The sequence below is a fragment of the Ammodytes marinus genome (assembly GCF_949987685.1).
Source record: "Ammodytes marinus genome assembly, chromosome: 8".
NCBI lineage: Eukaryota > Metazoa > Chordata > Actinopteri > Uranoscopiformes > Ammodytidae > Ammodytes > Ammodytes marinus.
In genome coordinates this window covers 29,595,882-29,620,701 of record NC_137212.1, presented here as the reverse complement: position 1 = coordinate 29,620,701, position 24,820 = coordinate 29,595,882, and the positions used below count along the sequence as shown (strand labels likewise).

The window sequence follows — 24,820 nt, the reverse complement described above, 5'->3', positions numbered from 1 at the left end:
AATGGTGTTTCTCCTCCATAATGAAGACTGGCCCATACCATCACTGAGCTTCACCTGCTGGAGTGGTTTCCTGGATGCAGTCATCACAGAGGTTCTTATAGCTTAATCACAGCACCCTTTGTCTTTCATGTATACGGTCAAGCGTGTAGTGGCTCTCATCCATAAAGACAACATGTCGCCAGTGCCCAAGCTGTAATGCCTGTAGGGGGGGCCATACTCAATATTAGTGAGTGAGTGACATTTGAAAGAGTACTATTGGAAATTCCTATGCATGAAATACCCTGGAGTGTATGTTTCGTGTTCAATTGACCAAGGTGAACATGTTTTTACAAACCCCTTTTATTGTTCAATTTCCCCAATTTTGTTTAAACCTGAATACACAGTTTGTAAAGGTTAATTGTGGTTTAATTTTCACTGTGATGTGTTTGGATGAGATTGATCAATGAAGTTTTGTGAAGATATACACTTTATCTATAAAAGAATAATTCACATTGTCACAATCATTTCATGAGAAGAGACCAAAGATATTGTATTCCAACTTTTTGGGCGAGCGAGTATTATTGAAAGTGTTTTAATCACAAGCAAGATGTAAGAAATGAGGTGAGAGAGTAACTGTTTTTGAAGTATTTTCTAGGCCTATTTTGACTAACCTATGGTGATGGAACGTCCCAACACCCTTAGCAGTTTATGTCTGATGTTCAGTGAACTGTGCTAATGCATCATAATGGGAGCAGATGTTCATACATCGGGGTGGGCTTGTTGAAAAAAGAGACCCAATCAGGAAACACATAGGACATTAGATCATACCCCGTCGCCCCTTCTTTGGCAGGCTAACAAATGTATTGCTGAAATATTTGAGACAATTTATTAAAGTTAGCCTTCCTAAGAACAGGCGTCTGTCTCCAAGCTGAAAAAAGGGTGCCCCTATTTGGTAACATATTCTATAATCTTTTGCACTTCAGCTTGCTTTAAGATTGAGTGTAGGCTACATTAATTATTATGTGTTTAGCTGTTGTATCCAAGAATAAGCCATGTTATCGGTTTGAGTTATTGTGGAACTGTATTTCTGGTAAATCCAATGATTCAAATGTAACCAAACTCAACCAAAACCCAGTCAAAAACCCAAACCTTGCATCAGAAATAAACAGAGCTGCTACATCGAGGGCGGGAAAAAAAATCCATTCTTGGGGGGAAAAATAAGAGAGAGAGAAAAGGAAAGAATTTGTGTTTTTGGCACTCGTGCAGGTCAGAGCTTTCTCTCTCTCTTACTCACTCCCTTCCTCTCCTGACTCTCGCCTGTTCCCCTGCCTTTCTTAACTCCCACTCCCACTCTCTCTCTCTCTCTCTCTCTCTCTCTCTCTCTCTCTCACACACACACACACACACACATCTGGAGGGTATCTGCTGTGGCTCTATGCTGTGACTCCCTGCCTGCTATGGGACAGCCTGTGTGTGTGGACTGGACATCAGAGCTGCAGTGTGTTTCAGCAAGCGTTGGTCGGACTGGGGTAACGTAGCAGACCAGTTAGCTTTTGCTTCTTTTGCAGACTTTATACCGCTGCATGCTATAGGGATTCGCTGTTCAAGTTAAAGTGGGAAATATTAGACTGAGCTTTGTGTGTCAGCGTCATTCATCCATGCATGACAATTGGGGCATGTGTGCATTTCAGACAGTCCAGATGTAACACTTTTACACAGCGCAGTAAAGCCACTTCACAAGCTCCTGCACAGCTGGGTAAAGGAGAGAGAAACGCAGGAAAACACTATGATATATAGAAAACGCTCAGCATCTCCGCTAATACATCTCACTGAATAGGGTAACATGTGAATGTTGGTGACTATTTTAAAAGGCTTTACACATATACCTGACCCCTGGTACGATGATTTTTTAATATTCTAGCCATGGTCTTTAGTGTGCATTTAGTGCAGGGAAGTGCACAGGCTTTGATAAATGGGCTTTTTTTTAACCAAAAACACTAACCTGAACATATACTGTATACTGCTGCTGCTATAGTGCTTGTCAGACAATTGCTAAATAAATATATAGATTCATTAATAATCATGTTATCTTATATTCCATTCCTGAAGATTTGACTTGATTGATTTTTGTGAATTCTGGTGTTTAATGATTTTAGAGCAATCAACAATTTTGGTTCTTTTTTCAAATTAGACCTTACAGTTGGTGAGGACTGAAGCTTCAGAGACCGCAGAGAGAAAAGACAGAGAGCCCGCAGTCTTTTGCTATTGGCCTGGTGTGTAAAACAGTTTAACACACACACATATATATATATAATGAATGATGGTTGTTTTTCTATTCTCCAGTTTTTGAAATTGACTTGCAGGGATAGACCAGTAATGGTAGATCAAAAACTCTACATTATCTTCCAATACAGTAACCAGATACATGGTTACATTTGTTTTGCTTGCTGTAAAGTTAAGTTTAGCTTCCCTAAGTCTGCTGCCCCCCCTCGAGAGAGACACAGATTGAGGCAGCAAAAGCAAAAAAATATTCTGGAGTGGGTCAAGCTCCAAAAATCCTGTATCATACACCTGCCACGAAGCCACTCCAAGGCATCAATCGTTTAATCCACCCAGCCTGATACCTGACGACATCTTTCAGACTTACATTTAGTCATTTGTGAACATTTGTGGTCTCCAGTCAAGCCAAATTTGAGATTGTTGCAATGATTTCATCTGGGTAATTTCACTCGGCTTCTTCAGCCTACAGAAAAAGAAAATTGGACATGGGAATTGGACAAGCAAGTTGATTAACTGAGGGAACGATCTATTGGTCAAGAGCATGGATTGATAAACTGTATCTGCAAAAAGATATTTGAAGCGGCATCCATTGGAACGATAACAATTACAGGAGCTGATCTAGTGGCTTTATGATGATGTACTCCGGCACTAACAAAGCATGGTGTGTCTACGCAGGTTTCATTTTTAACATGTTTCCCATCTTGTTTAGCATGCTAACATTAGCTAATTAGCACTGAGCACAAGGAACAGCTTAAACTGATGGGAATGTCATTAGTGTTGCATTCATTGGACCATAAATCAAAGTATAAGTGGTTCCAAGTCATCTATGAAATACCAAATAAATTGCATATCCATCATCAATCTAACAGTTATTGAGTCATTTCAGCCAAAAATCCCAAATGCAAATCCCATGTTGGTGCTGGAGGATGAAAAATTACCAAAGTCTCCAGGACTGATCCTCTAGGCAGCATGGATAACTCTCCCAGCAATTCATCTGAAACTGATTAAAAGTGAATAGAGTCTGAAAAGTATAGAGCACCTGCTATATGCTGCCTGCACATGATAGATAGATAGATAGACAGACAGACAGACAGACAGATAGATAGACAGATAGACAGACAGATATATAGATAGATAGATAGATAGATAGATAGATAGATAGATAGATAGATAGATAGATAGATAGATAGATAGATAGATAGACAGACAGACAGACAGACAGACAGACAGACAGACAGACAGACAGACAGACAGACAGACAGACAGACAGACAACAAGATACAAAAACAAGTAAGAAAAACACAAGCTTAAATGCACCAATAGACATGGTACAAAGGTAAATACAGATGTATATTTATACATGCATTTTAAAAAGAAAGAGCAGCAGCAGATGTTAATATAAGCCCTTCTCTTGTCAGATGTTTGGACTTATCACAGTAGGAGAAGCACTACCTTGCTGCTAGTGTTTTAATCCTAACCTGTGAAGTAACAGAAATATCAAAAGTGAGCTGGAAGGCAAATTGGGTTTTGGGGTGTTATAAGAAAATAAAAGCATGTTTCCAACCAAGTCAGTCACAGTGCTTCTGCTACACAAATCTATCTGCCTTGTTGTGTTGAGTGGGTTTTACCCGTTATCAATGTCTGAATCTGTTGAGCCTCGGCAGAGATGACTCTCACAAGTTTATATATCGATCCTGGTATGAGTGTTTTTTTTTATATCCAGACATTTTGTGTCTGTTGTTGTTTCACTAACTCAGCTTTGGTTTAATTGAACCGAACCTGCTGGGAATTCAAGACGCAGCTACTGTATGTGCTAAATTGGATTGATCGCTGCATCAGATAAACTGCTGTGAAAGCAAATGTCTGATTAAGTTACATCATAAGGTACGGACCCCCCTCCCCCCCACTCACACACACCCCTGGACTATTCATAAGAACACTGATTCGTAGCAGTATATGTTTAATCTAAAAATGGTAATTGAGGAATTTAATTTAAACTTTCTGATTTCCCACTTCAGTTGACTGTATCACTATCTCCTATGGAAAGCAATTTAGAAATACAGTATCACTTTTTTCACGTTTGATTATCACAAAATAATGTTTTTTCAATCAGTTTAACAAATTGTGATGTTTGTACTTCCCAAATCTGTCAGGTCTTGCACACACTTTCTGATGCAAAGACGCTTCAGGGTTGTATCTTGGAGTCACTGTCTGTTGCGACAGACACCCTCATCCAAGCACCCGTCTCCATCAGGCTTAAGTATGTGTCCAAGTGGCATGCTCCTAACTCCACTGGTCATTTCTCTTCAGCCACAGTCACCTCTCTGCTGCCTCTTTGTTGTTCCTAATGGTTTTCACCTGCACTGGCCGGTGATCCCAGGGCTCCGTAAGCCTTGCAGAGGGGGTGGCCTACAAACCCCCTGGTAGCCCACCTCCACTGGCATGCACCTGCTCCTCCAGCAGCTCCTGGTACTTACCCCCTTTCCTCCTCCGGTGTCTCTCCATCCTCTCCTGCCAAGGCACAGTTTGTTCTAGCAGGATGAGCTGCCTCAACGTCTCAGGGAGAGCTGGCTGATGTGCACTGGAATCTCCAGTTGCCTCCCCAGGTCAGCTGTAATCAGCCTTGTCTCATCCCGTAGATAAGCAGACCAGCAGAACAAGGGTATCCTTTATGAACAAGATATCCTCTTTGTTAAGGTGGATCCTACATGCTGTTGCTGATTTCCCTTGCTGATGGATTCTGCAATAAACTGCAGGGCCTGGCCGTCGCCCAGTGCCTTGAAGCAGCTACTAAGGATACTGTATGTTCAATGGTTCCTCTCTTTGAATACATGGGGCAAGAAGATGTTTCTGCAGATGACTTCTGTTCAAAAGCTTTCAACTGTCCTGGTCACTCTGTGGACCACAGGAGGATTGAGAGGATTCCATGCTGGGCCATCCAGACCTCGACTTTTCCAGGGACTCTAGACATGTCCACTGCTGGCAGGTCCAGCACAGGTCTGGCCTTTATAGAGACATGTCCTTCAAGCTGCAGGTGAAGATCTTCCCCAGGTGCTTCACCAGCTTATCCATGGTGAACGGGCTATAGACATCTCCAATGCTGAAGTGGAACTGATCTCTGGTCCTCCTTCACTTCAGAACCATAGACCAGACTTGGTGGATTTGTAGCACATGTGTATTCCCTATAGTCCCTGGGGGATGGGGGATCCATCTGACTCCTGGAACTGATGTTGTTGTTACTGCGAGGTCATCCAATGCCAGCAATGGATTGGTGGTTGCCTCACACCTGACTTGCTGAGAAGGCCGCAGCACTGTCTTTACAGAACCTGACCAACATGTTAAACACACACCAAGACCTCATTGAAGAGGTTGTCTCGGTCGGGTTACAAACAGACTCTGATATGGTTTTACTTTGGGTGAGAACATGTTCTAAGCCCAGTATGACCCAGCTGCAGGAAACATTGCACCCATTTGTTGGATTGAAACCAGCTTATGTAGCCAGTTGCACTGTGCATTACCGGTGGAATTGTAAGCTTTTGCAGCCACTCCAAATTCTAAAACTGTTTCACTGGCCTGAAGTGATACATGTAAACCATGTAATAAATGATAACCACCTCCAAGATTGACCCGTGTAGACCAGATGAACAGGTGTCTGCTCTTCTTCTACTCTTTCCCTGCGTTGCAATACTCATACTTTAACGCTTTTTATCCTGCTAGAAATAATGAAGGATGTCCCAACACGTGCATGTCAAATGCAGTATGCCAAAATACCTGGATGTCCTACTACATCCTGTCGCATTATGCAGTGTGCAAGCCCGCCAGCTTTTTCGTCTGTTCTGACACAAAATCATCTGTGCAGTGGAAGTTAGGCTACTTTACATCAACTGAGCTGCCAAAAGAGAACACCTAGCGATGTCACGGCTCAATAAGCAAGAGGGTCAAGTTCAAGGTACAAAGTTGATGAATAAATAGTTTGTACCAACTGTATGCATACTGCATGTACATTACAGATATCTAAAAGGCAGATGCAGTATGTAGTATAGTCAAGTAAAAAGTAGAAGATGTGACACGTAACACAGTTACATCAGTTTGACAGTTATGATAGTGTTGCCTCTATTTTTTTTATATTCAATTCAGTAAATTCATTTATATGTTCAGTTTTTCAATCAGTGTAACCATCCAGGGTCCTTGATCTCTATGGTTCATAGAGGGCTGATGCTGCCCTTTCCAAAGACATTCTATCCATTCAATCCTTTAACCAATTGTCCATGTTAAAGCAATTGGGTTTTTGTATTTTCCAAGTCATCGTAATATCTTGCTTAACTGACAGAAATGCTTAAAATCGATGATGCGTTGACTGAAAGTGTTGACTGTATATTTCCTACCCTACTGCGTAAAAGGGCGATTAGTGGGCAGAGTGGAACTTTTCAAATAGAAGACAAACTAGAGATGATCTCTTTCACAAAAACTCTGAGGGGCACCGCCACATTAGGTTTATCAGTGCTCAAGCCTTCATAGGACCATACACTCATTTATAAATATAATGTGCTTTTAGTGACATATCCACAGAGATGTATCACCTAAATCTGCAGTTTTATCACTGGAAAGTCTTTTCAGCTTCTTTCAGTTTATTGTTTTGTTTTGTTTATGGCCCACTACTTTGTGTGTTTATTGGTTACTCTCACCACTATTAATCAGTGTTGTCTTTGGTGACGACAGCAGGCATGGGAGTTAATGGTGAAGAAGCCGTTACAAAATAGGAACCAAACAGGTAACCCTCTACAATAAGGGTACATTTGTTAACTGTTAGTTTCTGCTTAGTTAATGCTAGTAACAGTTGGTTAACGCATAGTTAATGCTTATTAAGTATTAACTAACTGTTACTGCTTAGTTATTAACATATAAGCTAGTTAAGCATACACCAAGCGTAAGTTAATGCTTAGCTAATGCTTGTGTACCCTTATTGTAAAGTGTTACCGCAGAACACGTGACCTGATGTTTTTAACTTTGCTGTGGTTGTGATTGTGCAACAGAGAGATCGAAGCTGAGCCGAGGACATGGCCGTTCCCAGCAGGCGTTCCCTCCTTTGGGCCCTGAGTGTGCTGCTGTTGGCTGGGGCCTTGGTGCGCTGCCAGGCCCCACTACAACCAGAGGAAGAGGAGGAGGAGGAGGAAGACTACACCGACATGGCAACAACAGCCCTGACCAAACCCGAGCCCATCGAATGTCCGGCCGACTGCAGCTGTACAGATGAGGAGACGGTGGACTGCGCCGGGGTGGACCTCACAGAGTTCCCACCAGAGCTGTCCCACACAACCCGCCAGCTCTCTCTACAGGTGCTTTCACACACGCACGCATGCACACATTCACGCACACACATTCACGCATGACACACACACACACACACACACACACACACACACACACACACACACACACACACACACTCACACACACAGTGTTAGCTGTGTCAGATAAGTTTAACATGTCCTTAGGTTATATTCTCATAACTGAATAAACAAACTTTACTCACTGGAAAATTCGATTCCTGGAACACATGTTTGAAGCTAAATGAGCTACCGGAAAAGTACTGTTTCATTGTTGTTGTTTACAGTTTTGTTAGTAAACATTTTCTATACTTTCATTTAGTTCCAGGTTCCTCAAAATGATTGTTTATAACACAAGTCTCTTATGTCCCTTTGCGTCTTTGGTGTGTGTCTGTGTTTGTTCCCCGATGCCAGAACAACAAAATTGAAGAGATCCATTTGGAGCACATTTCCCATCTGCATGACCTCGAGACTCTCAACCTTCAGAACAACTGGATAACCACTGATGGTAAAGACTGTGAAGCAATCTGATGAAATGACTGTGGTGAAGTGTGCACATTCTCTGAGCCATGTAAGAGCCCTAAACTGTCAAGTCAATTTGTAGCAACTTTGGTTTGAAAAAAGTGGCTATTATGTGACCGGGATTTATTTATTTATTTTTATTTTGGCATTTTAAGCTTTATTTGATAGTACAGAGTTGAAATGGGGAGACAGAGAGAGAGAGAGAGAGAGAGAGAGAGAGGGGGGATGACCTGCAGTAAAGGTCCACGGGTCAGATTCGTACCCGCGACCACTGCAACGAAGGCCGGTGGCAATGTGGTACGCGTTCAATCCACAACGCCACTGGAGCACCCGGGATTGTTTGTTTTTTTGAAGAAGACTTTTTGTTTGGTGTCTTATTTTCATAGAGACAAAAACCTTTCCTATACAAAGTGGTTTGACAATGTTAATGCCAGCATTTAGTCACAGCCAGTATAGTCACATCCAGGAAATGGAGGGGATGGACATGGGCATCAGAATATTTTTCATAACATGAGGACCAACGTTTGGTGGATTTTTTTCTTCACGGCCGGCTGTGGCTAGCTACTGGAGTATATTGTGTTATGATTGCTTAGCATGGTGTAAAACGAATTGACCCATTTCATAAACAACAAATAATTGAGCTTCACTGAACTAAAATAATGTGAATCAGCAAAGCGATGTGTCATTGTTTAACCTCTGTACAGAAAGTGTTGTGGTTGGACAGACATTACAGAGTAAAAGAAACCACATCAGACATTTGGCATTCCTCGTGACGATGAATCAGCGTCCTAATGTTTTAAATTCAGTACAGATTTTTTTCCTGAAATTCCTTCAAAGAATCTGAGATTATTTTCACGTGTACCATAGGTTTGATGTTTTTCTCCTCATAGGCCTTGAAGACGAAGGCTTTGAGATGCTAACACAGCTGGCCTATTTGTACTTGGCCAACAACAAGGTGAGTCATGCATCCGTCCCACGTTTCAAATGTTTGTTTTCAGCACTGACCTCAAATCTGCTTACAACCACCAAGCAATGGCAACTCATCTAGTTCCATCACAATATTTTCACTCTATCTCCTTCCATGCTTTTCTAGTCTATTATTCTGATGCATTGACATAGTGCCAGCTGGCAGAGAGGGGTGGCAGCCTTCCTCTCGTACAGCTTTGTGTGAAGCTTATGCTTGTAATCACTTCCAGTATGGCCGTGCCAGCTGGTCAGGGCTAAAATGTTACTGACCCTTTTGGACACAGCATGAGAGAGAAAAGGATGGACAGATTTGTTTGTGCCTTCACAGGGATGAATAAGCAAATGGGATACAGGAAGAATAGGGGGCTTTTTAAAGTGCTCAGTAAGCCCTCAAAGACACCCATGCTGCTTTAATCCATAAACCATGTTATAAAGGAGAGAGCTCTAAATGAACATCTAATCTCTGGGATTGCTATATTCTCTGCTGCTTTTTTTTTGTACAATGAAGCGAATGAAAAGCAACGAAAACCTTACTTTTATTAGAGGGGCCTTCTTAGCTAGTCACGTAGCATTTCTGCTCTGTGTTAAATTGAGTTGTGGCCAATTGTCTGCAAATGAGTGACTGGCTGTATCAAAGCTGGCATTAGCTAGTTAGCACACAAGTCAAGCTGAGGATGGCAATGGGAATTTAGCTTAGCACATAGAGGTCACTTGTGAGAAGAAAAAAACATTATTATTTTTCTATTTAAGATGGTCTAAATAAATGAAGACACTCTCTACATCAGTTGAATCTAACAGTGACTTTTTTTTTGTATACACTTGAAGCTCACCTCAGCACCAAAGGTCTTACCACCCTCCTTGGTCAGTGCTGATTTCGCTGCCAATCAGCTCACGAGGATATACCCGTACACCTTTGGCCACAAACCAAAACTGAGGTATGGAATATGTTTGTGTAGATGTACCCCTTTGGTTCCTGCAGTTATAATATGTCCATTTGGCAATGTCACCTTGGAAAATGAACTGTTCCCAGGTCGGTGTATCTCCATAACAACAAGCTGACTGACACAGGGCTCCCTGACCAAATGTTCAACGCTTCAGAAAGCCTGGAGATCCTCACCATGTCCAGCAACTTCCTGAGAGTGGTGCCCAAGAACCTGCCCTCTTCCCTCTACCGGCTGCATATGAAGGTCCACCATCTGATAAAGCTCGCATTAGCTTTCAATTCAAATCAATTCAATTCAATTCAGTTTATTTAAGAAGGGGACAGTGCAAATTAATAAAACACATGATCATACATGGGTTAAAAATGCCAGAATCAGCCAAAAAGGCTATTTTACCATCTGTAGTCCCCTGACATCGAAGTTAAAAGAAAATACAATTAAACAAGATTCTAAACAACAACATAAACAGGATGGAACCTCACAGCACAAACCAGGGCATCACAGAACAAAGAAAGAAAGAACATACATAGTGTGTTGACCACATTCACAACAAATGATCATAGTGCTGACATGTGTATGTATTGATCAACCATTGTCTGAACTGCTTAGTAAATGATTTGCATGTGTTTCGTCCCCTGATATGTTGTTGGATAGAATTCCATTCCCTTGCACTGCGATCCATTTGTGACACGATCAGTACCTGTTCTTCTACTGATGTACTCAGCATGTGGTGGTGGAGCCATGTTAGCCGGTCTCTTCTCATCCATGATATAAATGCCTGGTAAATGATGATAACATAAGGGTTGGCTGCTGTTGTTCTACAGAGTAACAAGCTGGAGAAAATCCCAGCGGGGGCCTTTGATAACCTGCCAAACCTCAGAGAGCTGTACCTCCAGAACAATCTGCTCAGCAACGAAGGCATGGACAACGAGACTTTCAGGTGGACACAAATTCTCATAAATCCCCATAGCAGGGCTGCACTATATATAAAAAGTGTTTCATTATAGCGAATACGGTAGAAGTATCTCACAGACTGCTTGAACTGCAATAACAATAACAATCTGCATGTCAATTTATTTGGTCAATCAAATCTAGCCTATGCCAGAAAATGTTGTAAAGGGCGTTTGCTTAAGAAGTGATCAATATACCCAGGGGGCAAAGTGATTTTATGGACATGGAGCGTTGTAAAAGGTTGTTCACCAAAAATGACATCTAGGACCTTCCACGATCACAACCTGGGTGGACAACCTTGTCAACAAGCTGCTGGAAAGCAACAGCGGGCCGACATAGCAAATCAGAACCACTGTTTAAAGGCCTACTTCACCGGTGGGAATATGAAGGTGTATTGAATTCTGAGATCCTATGTAGTATAAATGTGCAAAAAAAAAAAAATCGGTTCATCCTAGCCTGAGAAAAGGCAGAAAGAGTGTTTTTTTTAACCCTATATTAATCTTACTGTGACATCACAGTAAGATAAATATAGGGTTAAAAATAAATTACTTTGTAAATATTACTGTGATGTCTCAGTAGGAGAAATCACAGTAATATTTACAAAGTAAGGTTTTTTTTTTAACCTGTGATGTCACAGTAAGATTAATATAGGGATGGGCTAATGGGGAATTTTTTGAACTTATAGATATCATTATGAAACTTTGCCAGTTGATTACTGACATTAAAACAACAACTTTTTGTATTACAGTATTTTCAGGCAGTTGGACACTTGTTTTGTTTTCAAAATTTAAAAAAAAATTGACTCTGCTTTTGTCCAAAATCTAGATTTTGGGGCTTTGCAGATATGCACATTTACGCATCATTAGTAAGATATTGATGATTTTTCATATTTATTTAAACATTTTGGAAAATACTGTAATACAAAAAGTTGTTGTTTTAATGTCAGTAATCAACTTGCAAAGTTTCATAATGATATCTATAAGTTTAAAAAATTCCCTATTAGCCCATCCCCATTCGCTTAAACAGTGGTTCTGATTTGCTCTATGTCGGCCCCCTGTAGCTTTCCAGCAGCTAGTTGACCAGGTTGTCCACCCAGGTTGGGATCCTGGAAGGTCCTGGATATCATTTCTGGTGAACAACCTTTTACAACGCTCCATGTCTGTTTTTCAAAAAAAAAGGGGTTTTGCCCCCTAGGTAATAAATAATAAACAATAAAACCATGTTGTTGAAATGGAAATCATGCATTTAATTTTTTAGTTTTTGGCGTCTATGTTGGGAATGAGTTTAAAGCAGAAATACATACAAAGTATTAAAAAGTAAAGCTTTAAACTATATACTGTATTTAAGTATTTGTTTAATTATATCCTAAGAGAAGTTGTCTTCCCAATATTCAACAATGTTATCACATATCATAGTTTTCCTGATATGGTGCAGGCTTAATCGCTAGGGGGATTTAACAAATGCTATCATCTTGGAAAAAAATTGTAAACAAAGAAAATCCCCTTGAGTACTATGTGAATTCTAATGTTGCAGCATCAGAGTGAAGGCACACACGAGGACTGGATCAGAGAGCTGAAAATTTGAATACTTCCTCTCTCTCTCTCTCTCTCTCTCTCTCTCTCTCTCCCTCTCTCTCTCTCTATTGCTTCTCTCTGGCAGCATGCTAAGTAGCCTGGAGTGTCTGGACCTGTCACACAACAACCTGAGCGTGGTGCCCAAGGGTCTGCCTCGCAATCTAGTGCTGCTGCACCTGGAGAAGAACTCCATCCGCAGCATCCCCGGAGACTCTCTGAGCTCGGTGAGGAACCTGGAATACCTGCTGCTGCACAACAACCAGCTGCGCTCACGCTCCATCCACCCCGCCGCCTTCCAGGTACACAGCTCCTTGGGCCATTTCAGATTCTTTTTGATCTTTTGCAGTGAATGACTGAGGATGATGATGATGTGCAAAAAACTGCTTTGCATCGTACCTGACAAATGTAGACGTTTTGAAAATGTGATTAATAATGAATTACAGATCTATTTATGTTGGGGCCTAAGGCAAAACACAAGCATGGTTCTTTTACCATTCTTATATATCTTTCTTTTTGATTGTCTTTGTTATTTCTCTACATGTGCATGCCTATCCATTTGTTCGTTTACGACTGTCTTCTACTGAACCATTTTTGCAGATACACAGTAGGATCATGGAATAGCCCAATGGAGAGGGGACTGAAGGGGGGCCCTGAGTCTGAGACTACTCAGGCATTCAGCATTCTGCTGCCATTTAGGCCAATGGATTTTAAGAAAGACATAGAGAAAAGTAAAATAATTAGGGCAGTCAAACGATTAACATTTTTAATCACAGGATTCTGTGGATTAATCACGATTAATCACGATTCATTTTACCATTCGAAATATGCCCGAAAAATTCGAATTTTCTCTGTATATTGTTGTATGAACGGAAAGATATATGACAGAAGGTGGATGTACATTTAAAATTAGTATTTTTATTAATTGAAAATCCAAATTATAGTTTTAATACTAAAAATAAATTTAAATCAGACTAAATGTACTGTGTTTGTACGTGTTTGTACGTGTTTGTACGCGCGACCACGTCCTAGGGACTGTTCATTTGTGCCAGGAAGCCGACGTTATGTTGATGTCTATCACACAGACCTCTGAAAACTGCAGACGTTTGTGTCCTCGCGGGCTCTGAACAGAGCGGACAATGTTTCTCCTCCTGTTGCTCCCGACATCAACTGTCACCCGCGGCAGTTGATTGTATATACTATCTATAATGCGCGTGACACAGACCTGGCCGTAAACAGATTAAAACACAGCATGGGCTAGCGTGCTGCTATGTTTGGCTGTGCACAGCTACTGATCCTGGGTCAGCCACAACGTTAAAGTGACTGTAGTGCAGAGCCGGCAGGATGTACGGGGCGGATCATTCTGCACATGCGTTAATTGCGTTAAAAAAATGAACGGGTTAATTCCATAAATTAATCACCCTGCGTTAACGCGTTAATTTTGACAGCCCTAAAAATAATACATTGAATTGAATAAATGAAAAACTATGATAACCATACTTCATGTTGTATGGGGCCCTTTGGTAGCTAGGGGGCCCAACAAGACAATTGCTCACTTTGCAACCAATGGTAAATCCACCTCTAATTTCCCCTGGCTTGTCGTTTGTCCACTGTAGGGATTGAAGAAGCTGCACACTCTCCACATGTACAACAACCTGCTAGAGCGTGTCCCCAGGGGCCTGCCTCGACGGGCCAAGACCCTCATGTTGCTCCACAACTCTATCAACGAGATCGCCCGCAACGACCTGGTGCTGCTGTACACCCTGACGGAGCTCAACCTCAGCTACAACAAGCTGACCAGCCCCAAGGTGCACCGCGAGGCCTTCAGGAAGCTGCGTCTGCTGGAGACCCTGGATCTCTCGGGGAACGGCCTCCACTCCGTGCCCCTGGGTCTACCACGCAGCCTGCAGACCCTGGAGATCAAGGGCAACCAGCTCAACTCTGTGCCGGACGGAGCCCTGAGTGGCATGGACAAGCTGCGTAAGCTTGTCCTGAGTGACAACCAGCTGAAACTCAACTCAGTCTACCAGGGAGCGTGGATGGAGCTCAGCGCCCTCACAGTGAGTGGGGGCTAGGGGGGAGGGGGGCAGATTACATGTCAGATATATTGTAGCTCTTGTCCACTGCAGAAACCTAACAAGCTGTAGCATATAGGCTTTTAAGATTCAAGTGTGGTTTTGGTATGAGGTTCATCCTTGTGCTTCCACTGTATTTTTACAAACTGGGCCATTTCTGATAAAATACCTACTTAAGGGCAAACGGGATCACGCTTATCGTTTTCGTGTGAGTTGAGTGAACAACATAAACAGTAGTTCTTCTGAGGTTGTTTAAAACATCGATACATTTAGTTTAAAGCGTACACGGACAAAAGATACAAAATCCAGAAAACCGCTGCTGAACACAGGTCACACACAGAAGATCCAATCCCCTCTGCCGTTTGCCACATGGCGTGCATTTTGATCCTTCATGTTTCAGTCATCTTGTGTCATATTTTTTTCACATCTCCCTGAAATGATTTGCTCGTCACACATCTATTTTGTGATGTGATGACGACACATCTGCTCCACCAATCCAAACTGACGAGCACTGTCAGGAACCCTGAAACCTGGGATGGGTTTTTTCTAGTGCCAGAAAAGTCTCATGTTGCCTCTGTATTTATTGGGTTGGAACTCCAAATACACTGTATGATGTGTCACTGCCTTATTATTCTTTTGGGGTATTCTTCAACATTCTTCGACATATGGGCATCAGGTAGAGGCGAGTTCTCATGTTAACACTGCTTAACCATCTCAGAGACAAGCACATAAAGCTATAGTTAGCTCTCAGGGGAAAATATTTCGGGTATGTCGCAGAGGACTCCAGATGGTTTGTAACTTGTAAAAAGTTGTAATGCCTCCATTTCAATCACTGGCAGTGAGTTACACATAAAGACAGGAGGAGGAGGGGGGAGAAGGTGAGAGCTGTTGTCAATCCCTCACTCAGAGTATGAGGCTGAACGTAGACGATTTTTTCATATTTTATTTTTGCGAGCACCTGTCACCTTTTATGCAAAATGCACTTTTTAAAATGATTTTTCAACATAAGCTTGTGATTAGAGACTCCCAAAGTATGGGAAAAGAACAACCTCTCTCTTTTTCTCCACATCCACCTTTCTGAAAGATTCAGATGTATCTCCCCTTATGACATCATAAGGGGAGATAAAGCCATGCCCCCTCATTACCAACATAACTTAGCACTACCTCCACCTGTGAAAAGCCACAACCCTAGATACCGGGTAAAATCACTCGCTGCGTTTCAATACTAGTTCCACTTCCCCTCGTTCACTTACCCTCAGCCCTTGGTATGGCGTAACAGCATACGTTGCACGTAGGGAACTTGGAGCTTGGAGGGAGAGTGGGCGGGGAGGAGCGGGGGATTTAAATGGGACACACTTGCCCTTGTAGTCACAATGGACGGTCAGTCACATAGGTAGTTCTGAATGCAAAAAATAGAGAATTATGACATTCTACTAAAGTATATTGCATATTAAGAAAATTCCATAGCACGACTTACTTTTAATTCGGACATGATAATTTAGATTATCAAGATATTGTTACCTACACTTGTAAATTTGGTCCGACATGTTTTCTTAGTTTCTGTTTGTTTCAACCAAAAACATCTGTTTTAAATAGGCATACTAATTGGCAGCCATCGGTGTTATAGCAGCAATGTGTAAACTGCAATACATTCACTGGATTGATCCTGTGGAAATAGGATAGGCTAATTGAGGCATTTTGGAATATATACAGTATATATATTTGTCATGTAGATGGCAGCAATGTGCCATAAAGGCATACAGTCTGCAGTAAAATAAAAGAAGAAGAAGAAGAAGAAGAAGAAGAAGAAGAAGAAGAAGAAGAAGAAGAAGAAGAAGAAGAAGAAGAAGAAGAAGAAGAAGAAGAAGAACTGCAATGCACTGTGGGTGATATCCACCTCGGAGTGACCATGGATGTTCACTCGATCACTCAGCCCTCCGAGGGTCTATCTCACTAAGTTCACTTCAGTTTTCCAACAATTGGAACGACACTTATGATGGCGGCGGGGATTCCCTCAAAATCAAGTGAACAAGGGCATATTGAACAACTATTGAAACGCAGGGACAGTTTGCACTGAATCTAGATTCAGAGCCAATAAAATGGAGCGTTCCAGACAGAGTCTAAAGAGAGGAGAGTTAGCAATGGCACTGTGAGAAATCTAACTTTTTTTTTTTATATTAAACCATGAAAACAGTTTTTACTGGAAACCGAAATGTTCTATTTTGAACCTGAGAATTAGCATAATATGTGACCTTTAAGTATCACCTCCAGAGTAGTAGCCAAGTTCAGTTCCCCGGAACGCACAGCCAGAGTGGACAACAGAGGGAATCCAAACAGGAACCCGTGAGAAACTCAGGATTTGTAGAGCTCCTGCAGTGTTATATTAGTTACACATAATTTAAATCATGTTTCTGTATATTTCTTACAATAATATGCAACAGATGAGTGAAACATTTTAATTGTTCCTTCTGCATCTTGTCATTCATAGACACTTGACCTGTCTGGCAACCTGCTGTCCCACGTCCCCTCTGATCTGCCTGAGTCTCTGGAGTACCTTCACCTGCAGAGTAACCGCATCTCCAGTCTCCCTGCTTCAGTGTTTGAAGGCACTCCCAACATCAAAGGCATCTTCCTCCGGTAAGGGACGCGCAACATAACAGGTCTTATCAAACGGATAACGTTGTAGCTATTATTATTTTTCTTGGACACAGTCAATTCATCCGCAAGATGGGCCTTAACTTGATGCTCTTCACTCTGTCTAGGGTTTTGAGGAAAGAGGATTGGGGGAGGGGGGAGGGGGGGGGGGACTGTGCTTTTAGACAGGTTCTCTTTCCACTTAGGAAACTTTGACACAAGTGTGACTGAAGCATGTCGGTGAGGAACTTACCATTTGTTATATCGCTCTGCCTGTCTCAGAGGGACCGTTGCAACACCTGTGTTCTTACAATCAAAACAGGTGGAATTTTACGGGCAATGGAAAGTTTTTTTTTTCTTGAGTAAGTGTGCCTTAGAATACTTAATCCACAGGGGATAAAACACAATCTATGAAATGAGCTTGTTAAATATATGAAAGTAGTGTTTTGAGGTTTGCCATTTTCTAATAAAAAAAAATAAAAAAAATAAACTTATAGTCCTGTAGGTCTGAAGGTTACATGAAACTACAGCTAGCTGGATAGCTCAGCTTTAGCACCAAGACTGGAACCGCTTATTTCACCTCTTCCAGTAGAAAGAAAATCAGCCTTCCAGCACCTCTAACGCTCACAGATTAACATATGCGCTTTGTTTTATATGAAAGAAAAAACTGGCAAAAGCAACACATGATTAAATGGGAATTATGGGCCAGGCTTTTTCTCTGCCAGGTGCAGTGACTTCATAAGCTAGCCTGCTGTTGGCACTAACATCATAATAACCTTATGTGGGAGTGGGATACATTTTCTTATCAAACCCTGGCCAAGGGAGTGAACAAGCGTGATTTCCAAGAAGTATAACAAGCCACTTACAGTTTTGCAACTCTGCAAGGAATACTAACCTGATATTAAAGTTAAAAAAAGTTAGAAGGTTAGATTTAGAATGTCAATCCTGTTGTTTCCCATTTCACAACATAGTTAAAGGCCAGACACAGATATGTATTTGTCTTTTTTGCTTCCATAAGATGTCTTCTTTCATACTAGTATAAAAAAAGGTCCAAAATTAAAATGTAGGTGTTAATTTGACTAAACCTTGTCTGTTTGCCTCTGTATTGCTCCTACACAACCATCTTGGTTTATTACAGAAATATTAGTTTATATGTTGTTATGAGACATTTTGTTCTAAAAAACATGCTGAAATGCATTTTTAAGAACTGTACATGGTATTTTCTTTATACATTGAAAAAAGGCTCCATCCAAAATATGTTCAGTTAAAAACTTTGGAATCTAATATGTTGTTCAGATGAAATAAACATTTTAACTCTGGCGTTGTCCAACATCTAGGTTTCTGGTTATTTAAAGATATGCACATTTAAACATAATAAGTAAGTTATTTCTATTTTCATAATTATTCAAACATTTCTGGAAAAAAAAGTAATCCAAATAATACTTGTTTTAATCTTAGTAATGAACTGGCAACGTTTCATGATGTCATCTATTAGTTCAACATTTGACCCTATTCACCTTCAGTGTCTCTCCGTAAACTGTCAAAAGGTCCTTTCAATTGTACAAACCATGGTTTCAGTGCTATGAGAATGTGTTTCCAGCACATGGAAGTCAACCACGTGATAAACCTTTATAAAAAAAAAATGTAAAAATACTTTGTGTCCTGGTTGGTTAGTAATCTGCTAAATTTACTATGTGTTGGACGAGATTGGACTTCATTTTGCAGAGTATAGTGCAGTGCATGTGTCTAATCTCTCCATCTCCTCTGCCTTGTGGGCATTCAGCAAAAATATCCACTTTGGTGTATTCGGCTTATACCCACACAGGCAACTGCAGCTAAAAGCAGCAGCAGCCAGGCAGCAGGGTAAATAGGCTTCAGACAAGCCTTTTTTCAAGGCTTTTGTTTTTCCATCTGACCTCAACATAGCCGCTTTATGGCTGGTGTTTACGGGCCTTGACCCCTTCCAGGAAGTTGTGCTCTTCTTGTTGCTCGGATCAACTGCTGCCACATTTTTCTCTTTTTTTTCTCTTCCCAAATCCCCCTACAGATGGGAGCCTTTGTCCTGAGCCAATTTAGAGCCACTGGAATGCTCGCATCAGTGGGGGAAGTGGGAGGAAGGATTTATTGTGTTTGTATTCATTACTAATAACATGTGTATTGCTTGTTGACTTGTTGTTACAGTTCATAGGCAACATATGCAATCATTTTTACTGATTGATTTGAGTAGATGCAGTTGATTCCAGGTGTTACAGAAGTGTCTTGATAAACATTCCCCCCCTATAATATAACTCAATATCAATTCAATATCATTTAAAGCTCGCAAGCTTTGAAGAGAGAGCGAGAGAGAAAGGGGGAGAAAGAGGGTGTATTCACACTGGGAAAGACCGCTAGTTCACTTGCTATGGTCCAGAGCAAATATAATTTAGATTTTTTTAGTTTGGTGTGGTCCACTTTCATATTGCCCCTTTTGCAAGTGAACCAGCATTACGAAGCAAAACACATGTGATCTGAGGTCATTCATTCATTGGACAGACATTCTGGGGTGGAGAGAAGCAGGAAGAACAAAGTAAAAACTGCGAAATATATCATAATATGGGGTTAAAAATAATAAAGAGGCCTACATCTAGCCTATAAATAAAGAAGAAAAACATAAAATTAGTGTTGTTTCATATGGTTATAAAATGTAGCCCTATGACAATGCCACGTTATGTGGCTTGTAGCCTACGATGTGAAACATAATTTTACTGTATTTTTTGTTTTTGCTGCTGGACGCGCGGCTCGCAAGAAGCCGACACTCAGCTGATTAACCTGTGTATCAGCTGGGTGTCAGCTCGGCGCAGCTCAGCTCCAAACTGACGCGAGCACAGTATTGACGGTCCCGTAACATGGGAAGCAAAATAAAAACACACACTTCATGCAAAGCGCAGCGTGAACCTGTTGTCACTGTGCGGGAGACGCTCCCCTCTCCTTCATCTGGTCGCTGAACACATCAGCATGTTTACGCGTCCTGTCTATCAAATGTAATATATTCGCTCGGGCTCCCGGTCAAACCACAACTAATCTTCCTAACAATGGCGACAACAACACTTTCCCATAATGTGAAGCTGATGGCAATTTATTAAAAAAGAAAAAAAAGAAAAGGCACAGTGCTTCCTGCAATTGGGTCGGATCGAATCCGGACAAATTCACACCACAAACAAACTGCAGCAGAGTGCGTTTGGAAGCGCATCGAGACCACCTCTTCAGCTGGGTCTCGGAGCGCTTGTTTGGTCCGCCCCCGAGTGCGATTGCTGTCTTCACACCTGCCTGAAAGATGCGCACCGAAATGCACCTGACTTCGTATCAACCGAACTAAACACGGCAGGTGTGAATACACCTTGACAGACAGAGATAAATGGAGTATGGAGAAATAGCACCCACTAAAACGGCCCATGTGAATAAGTGCTGGCCTTTGAGGATATGGCGCTACGTATTTGCAAACAAGGCTGATTTGCATAAGAAGGGAGAAAGTTTGTGCAAATGGGATGGACGTGCGATAGATACAGTGCGGTTTCAGTGCAGTTTGCGCGCATTTCAGCCTTTTGCGCGTGCTCTGTGGCAAAAGCAGTGCAATCCTTAAGTGGATCTGGCCCTATGTGTTTTTTTATGTGCAATAAAGAAAAGAGAAAGAAAACATATTTTCAAGTGGATTTTTTAGTTCAGAGTGTGGACAAATAGACCCCACTCTCCTGATCCCTGAGTGGAAGGAAGCTGTCATGCCTGTTGCCTGATCCTCTCTACAGGTGTGATTAGTCAATTAAGTTAAGTGACTTTATAGTCAATGGCTACATTGAAATGTATCTTTGCATATCCCCTCTCAAGTTACCACACTTTGGAACGGTCAGGGACTGCAGGGTCAGCCATGATAGTACAGCGCCCATGGAGCAGTTTGGGGTTAGGTGTCTTGCTCAAGGACACAATGGTAGAGACGATGGGCACTGTACATATAATACCGAGTCACCACTAGTTTTACAACTCACACCCTCCTGTCCGTTGCCGGGGATGGAACCAGCAATCTTGCAGTTACTTGATGGCCCCTCTTTCCTCTACTGTAGGTCATCCTACCACCCCCCAAATGTCGCCTGCGGTCTGCTAACCGTCTCTTCAGCACGTTGTCATTCTTGCGTTTAGTCTCTGAGAGCCCAGGCATACAGACAGCCTGTCAGGGGTAGGGATGAAATTGTTTTTATTTCCTCTCTTTTCCTCTCCAGGTTTAACCGTCTGTCGGTGGACTCAGTGGACGAGAGCTCTCTGGCACACCTGACCAACCTTCAGGTGCTGGACGTGGGCACAGGGACCAGTGAGCGGCCATTGAAAAGAGAAGAGAGGGAGCGTGATGCCATGATGGAAGAAGAGGAGGAGGAGCAAGAGGAAACATAAGACATGATCCATTAAAAACTGACATTGGACTCAAGCTGTCATGGACAGAAAAAAGGGGCTTTGAAGTGAGCCCTGTGAATGTAATTTTCCCAGGTCTGTTATTGTATTTCGCTGAGTGGCAGAGTTACATTATTTTCCTGGTGCAGGATACCGGATGAAAAGTACTTTTTAGATTCCATTTTTTGGGCTGGTTAGTATAACATATCTTTATATAACTTTATATAAGCTTCTATTTGTTTTGGACCGTTCACATGCAACATCTTATACCAAATTATATTTCTGTGCTTTGTTCTAAAAATGCATTTACAGAAGTCGAATTGAACTTCTCGATGCAAATGTTTCATAGTCAATATACTAACAACTGAAGCGCACTGTGTGCGCCTCTCTCTTTCGCTCTCTCGCTTTGTGTAATTTTCTTAATGGCTGCCTTGTCTCGCTGGCTTTAAAAGAGTCTCCCACTGAAGCTAGCAAAACCTTGTCATCTCAAACCAATGTATGAAACACCACAAAAAGCACTCTGTAAAATGGGGCTGCAATTCAATTTCATATCTATAAATCTATTGCTTATCTTTTAAAGTAATACATAACCTCTTCAATTGTCAAAAATGACCAATGCTCAACTCCAGCTTAGATTTTTCCATTTGCTCACTTTGTCAGGCAAACTCTCAGGAGTGTGATTCAGAAAACACAAAATAACAGAGAGCAACACGTCTCATTTGAAAAGCTTTAAAGTTACATCCTTAATATGTTCAGTATACCAATCAAACTTTTTTTTACATCAGCCATTCTCTATATTTGCATGTTGCTGTGGGTTACCAAATACAGAAGCAATTTTTTGTTGTTCCTGGCAAATTAAAGCTCTATTGTGTAACTTATGTTGCCCATATGAAGAATTCTGAGTAATTACAACAACACTGTTGGCGCATCTACACGAGGTAGATTGGTGATCATTGATTTTATACACTCTGCTCTACGTCCAGGATTTTTTCTTAGCAGTAGAATGAACAACTGAATTCATCTGAATCATTTCTTGGGCGTTTCTTATGATTTTTCTGAGCTCCTGCACCAGTGTTGGGGGGGGGGGGGGGGGGGGGGGGAGGGGGCGAGAGAGTTTTGTGGAGCTGGTAGGCTTAATCAACTTTGTGTCAACTCATTTGGCAATGGCTTGAATGTAAACCGACATTCATTTATATGAATGATTATATATATATATAACAGTTATGCACTATAGTTTGTATAAGCACATGTTTCACAAACTGCAGAGCACAACATTTGATCACCAGTTCAGTTTTTCCGGATTACATTGTTGTCTGTATATTGAGTCTTTTTTATGAAATGCCTTGTGAAATGATGAATTCTTAAAAAGACAGAGTTAGACTGCAAATCAACTGGGAATCCAATGTTAAGGATTGTTAAATAAAGCTCATATTATTTTGGGTTTCGACTAGAAACAGTCTTCATGGTTTACCCTGCGTTCCAATACCCATACTTCCCTACTATTTCGTACGCCAGAAAAAGATTTAGGATGTCCCAATACACCAATGCGCGTCAATTGTAGTATGCTGAAAATACATAAATGCCCCACTAACTCAATAAGAATTTCGGAGTATTTGTCTTTATTCTTGATATTTCTCGACAAAAAAATCTTCCTTATCTGATATTTGTTTCTCTCTTGTGGCCCTAAAACTCTTCTGTACTTTAGTATGTACTGTAGTGTAGTAAAAATAAAAAGTATGTGATTTGGAACGCAGGGTCAGTGTCCAAAAAAACCTTTATTTCTCACAGTGCCATTGCTGAGTCTCCTCTTTTTCAGCCTCTGTCTATCAATGTTGAAAACCCATGAAAAAAGTGCATTTTTCATAATAGGTGACCTTTGCTCAGTATGTTTTCTTGATCAATTATTCAAACCATTAATCCCGATCACAATGACCTTTTATTACTTTGTATTGAGAGTTTCTCTTCAACATTGCTCTCAGTAAACTCATATGCACAGTGAGGTATTGGTATGGCGACAATGATTTGAATCAATAATGCATTATAATGTTACTTTTGCCATGTTTACCTGAATGATTCTAAACCTTATAGCAAGTTTCAACATATCTGTAGCTTCAATCCATGTTACTGCTGCTGTCCAGTCCTGTCTGTTTTTTTTTATTTTTGAAAAGATGGCAAATATTTTTATATGACATTTAAAAAATACTCATCATATTACAAACACTATATTGCTATGAATACAGTGTCACTTTCACATACAGCAGTATAGCATTGTCACATATACAGTCATTGAACACGGCAATAAATTATTTCAAAAGGCTGTAGAAGACGTGTGCGTTTCCTAACATTCACCAGCAGAGCATTCGATCAATTACTGTGTCTGTTCTCCCACGCTGCTCATTTCTCATTTGTCTCCAATTTAAACCCATCATTTGACCAGATTAAACTGGAGCCCAAGTGTAGTGTGACGAGTGGAATGTACCATACATAACTTTTGGTCCTTATCATAATGGCCATAAAACAATCCCTTGATAGTGTAGCCAAACTGTAAATGTGTGTTCAGAAAGGAATCAAGAGGAAAAAGGTTCCTCGTTAAAAGTTCTTCGTAGGAGTTAGCCAGACAACTTGCGAGCCCCAGCAGCAGCAGCTTAGCATAAGAAAAGATTGTCCGGGCGAAATACAACGGATGATACCAACCTGTTTTTCGGTAACTTAGACGGTTGATGCCCAGTCATGGCTTCGGCTCAACTCTGTGATGTATTTTAACAACATAATGAGGGCTATAAGGCAGTGTCTGTAACTACTGTATGTATTGCACTTAATGCACTGTCCACCATTGGACCATCATCATGAAAACGTAGTGTCTATGGTGTACACCGTTGACTGCTAGCATCCCAGAATGCAATGCTTTGAGTTAAGTCTGTGTTTCCCATTGAGTCAGTTAGTCAGTTCATATAACACATCAATATTTGGCACACTTAACCTGTCAGTGATGACTCAAAAAGATAATGATTAATACTGTAAGTGTTCAAAATCTGATTAATGAGCAGTGGGAAAAAAAGTGTTGTATTAAGAAAGACCTGAACATATTTAAGTCTTACCTTTAATTGAATGGCCTCGTGCGTATTGGTGAAATGTTAGATACACTAATCCAGTAGAAA

The 24,820-nt window shown here is 41.2% G+C and overlaps 1 protein-coding gene across 2 annotated transcripts; it reads left to right on the top strand.

Annotated features, from left to right (window-relative positions):
* Nucleotides 1-1,369: 1,369 nt before the first annotated feature.
* podn (podocan) lies at nt 1,370-23,103 on the top strand. 2 transcript variants are annotated; one of them, XM_080033332.1, is made up of 12 exons: nt 1,374-1,508; nt 2,171-2,252; nt 7,293-7,595; nt 8,001-8,094; nt 8,999-9,063; nt 9,900-10,009; nt 10,105-10,261; nt 10,840-10,955; nt 12,626-12,839; nt 14,154-14,597; nt 17,101-17,249; nt 21,497-23,103. In XM_080033332.1, the coding sequence occupies exons 3-12, from the start codon at nt 7,317-7,319 to the stop codon at nt 21,663-21,665; spliced, it is 1,797 nt and encodes a 598-aa protein (XP_079889458.1). In that variant the 5' UTR covers nt 1,374-1,508; nt 2,171-2,252; nt 7,293-7,316; the 3' UTR covers nt 21,666-23,103. The 2 variants fall into 2 exon arrangements, with proteins under 2 accessions (XP_079889459.1, XP_079889458.1); XM_080033333.1 differs by lacking the exon at nt 2,171-2,252 and having other exon boundaries at nt 1,370-1,508.
* Nucleotides 23,104-24,820: the final 1,717 nt, after the last annotated feature.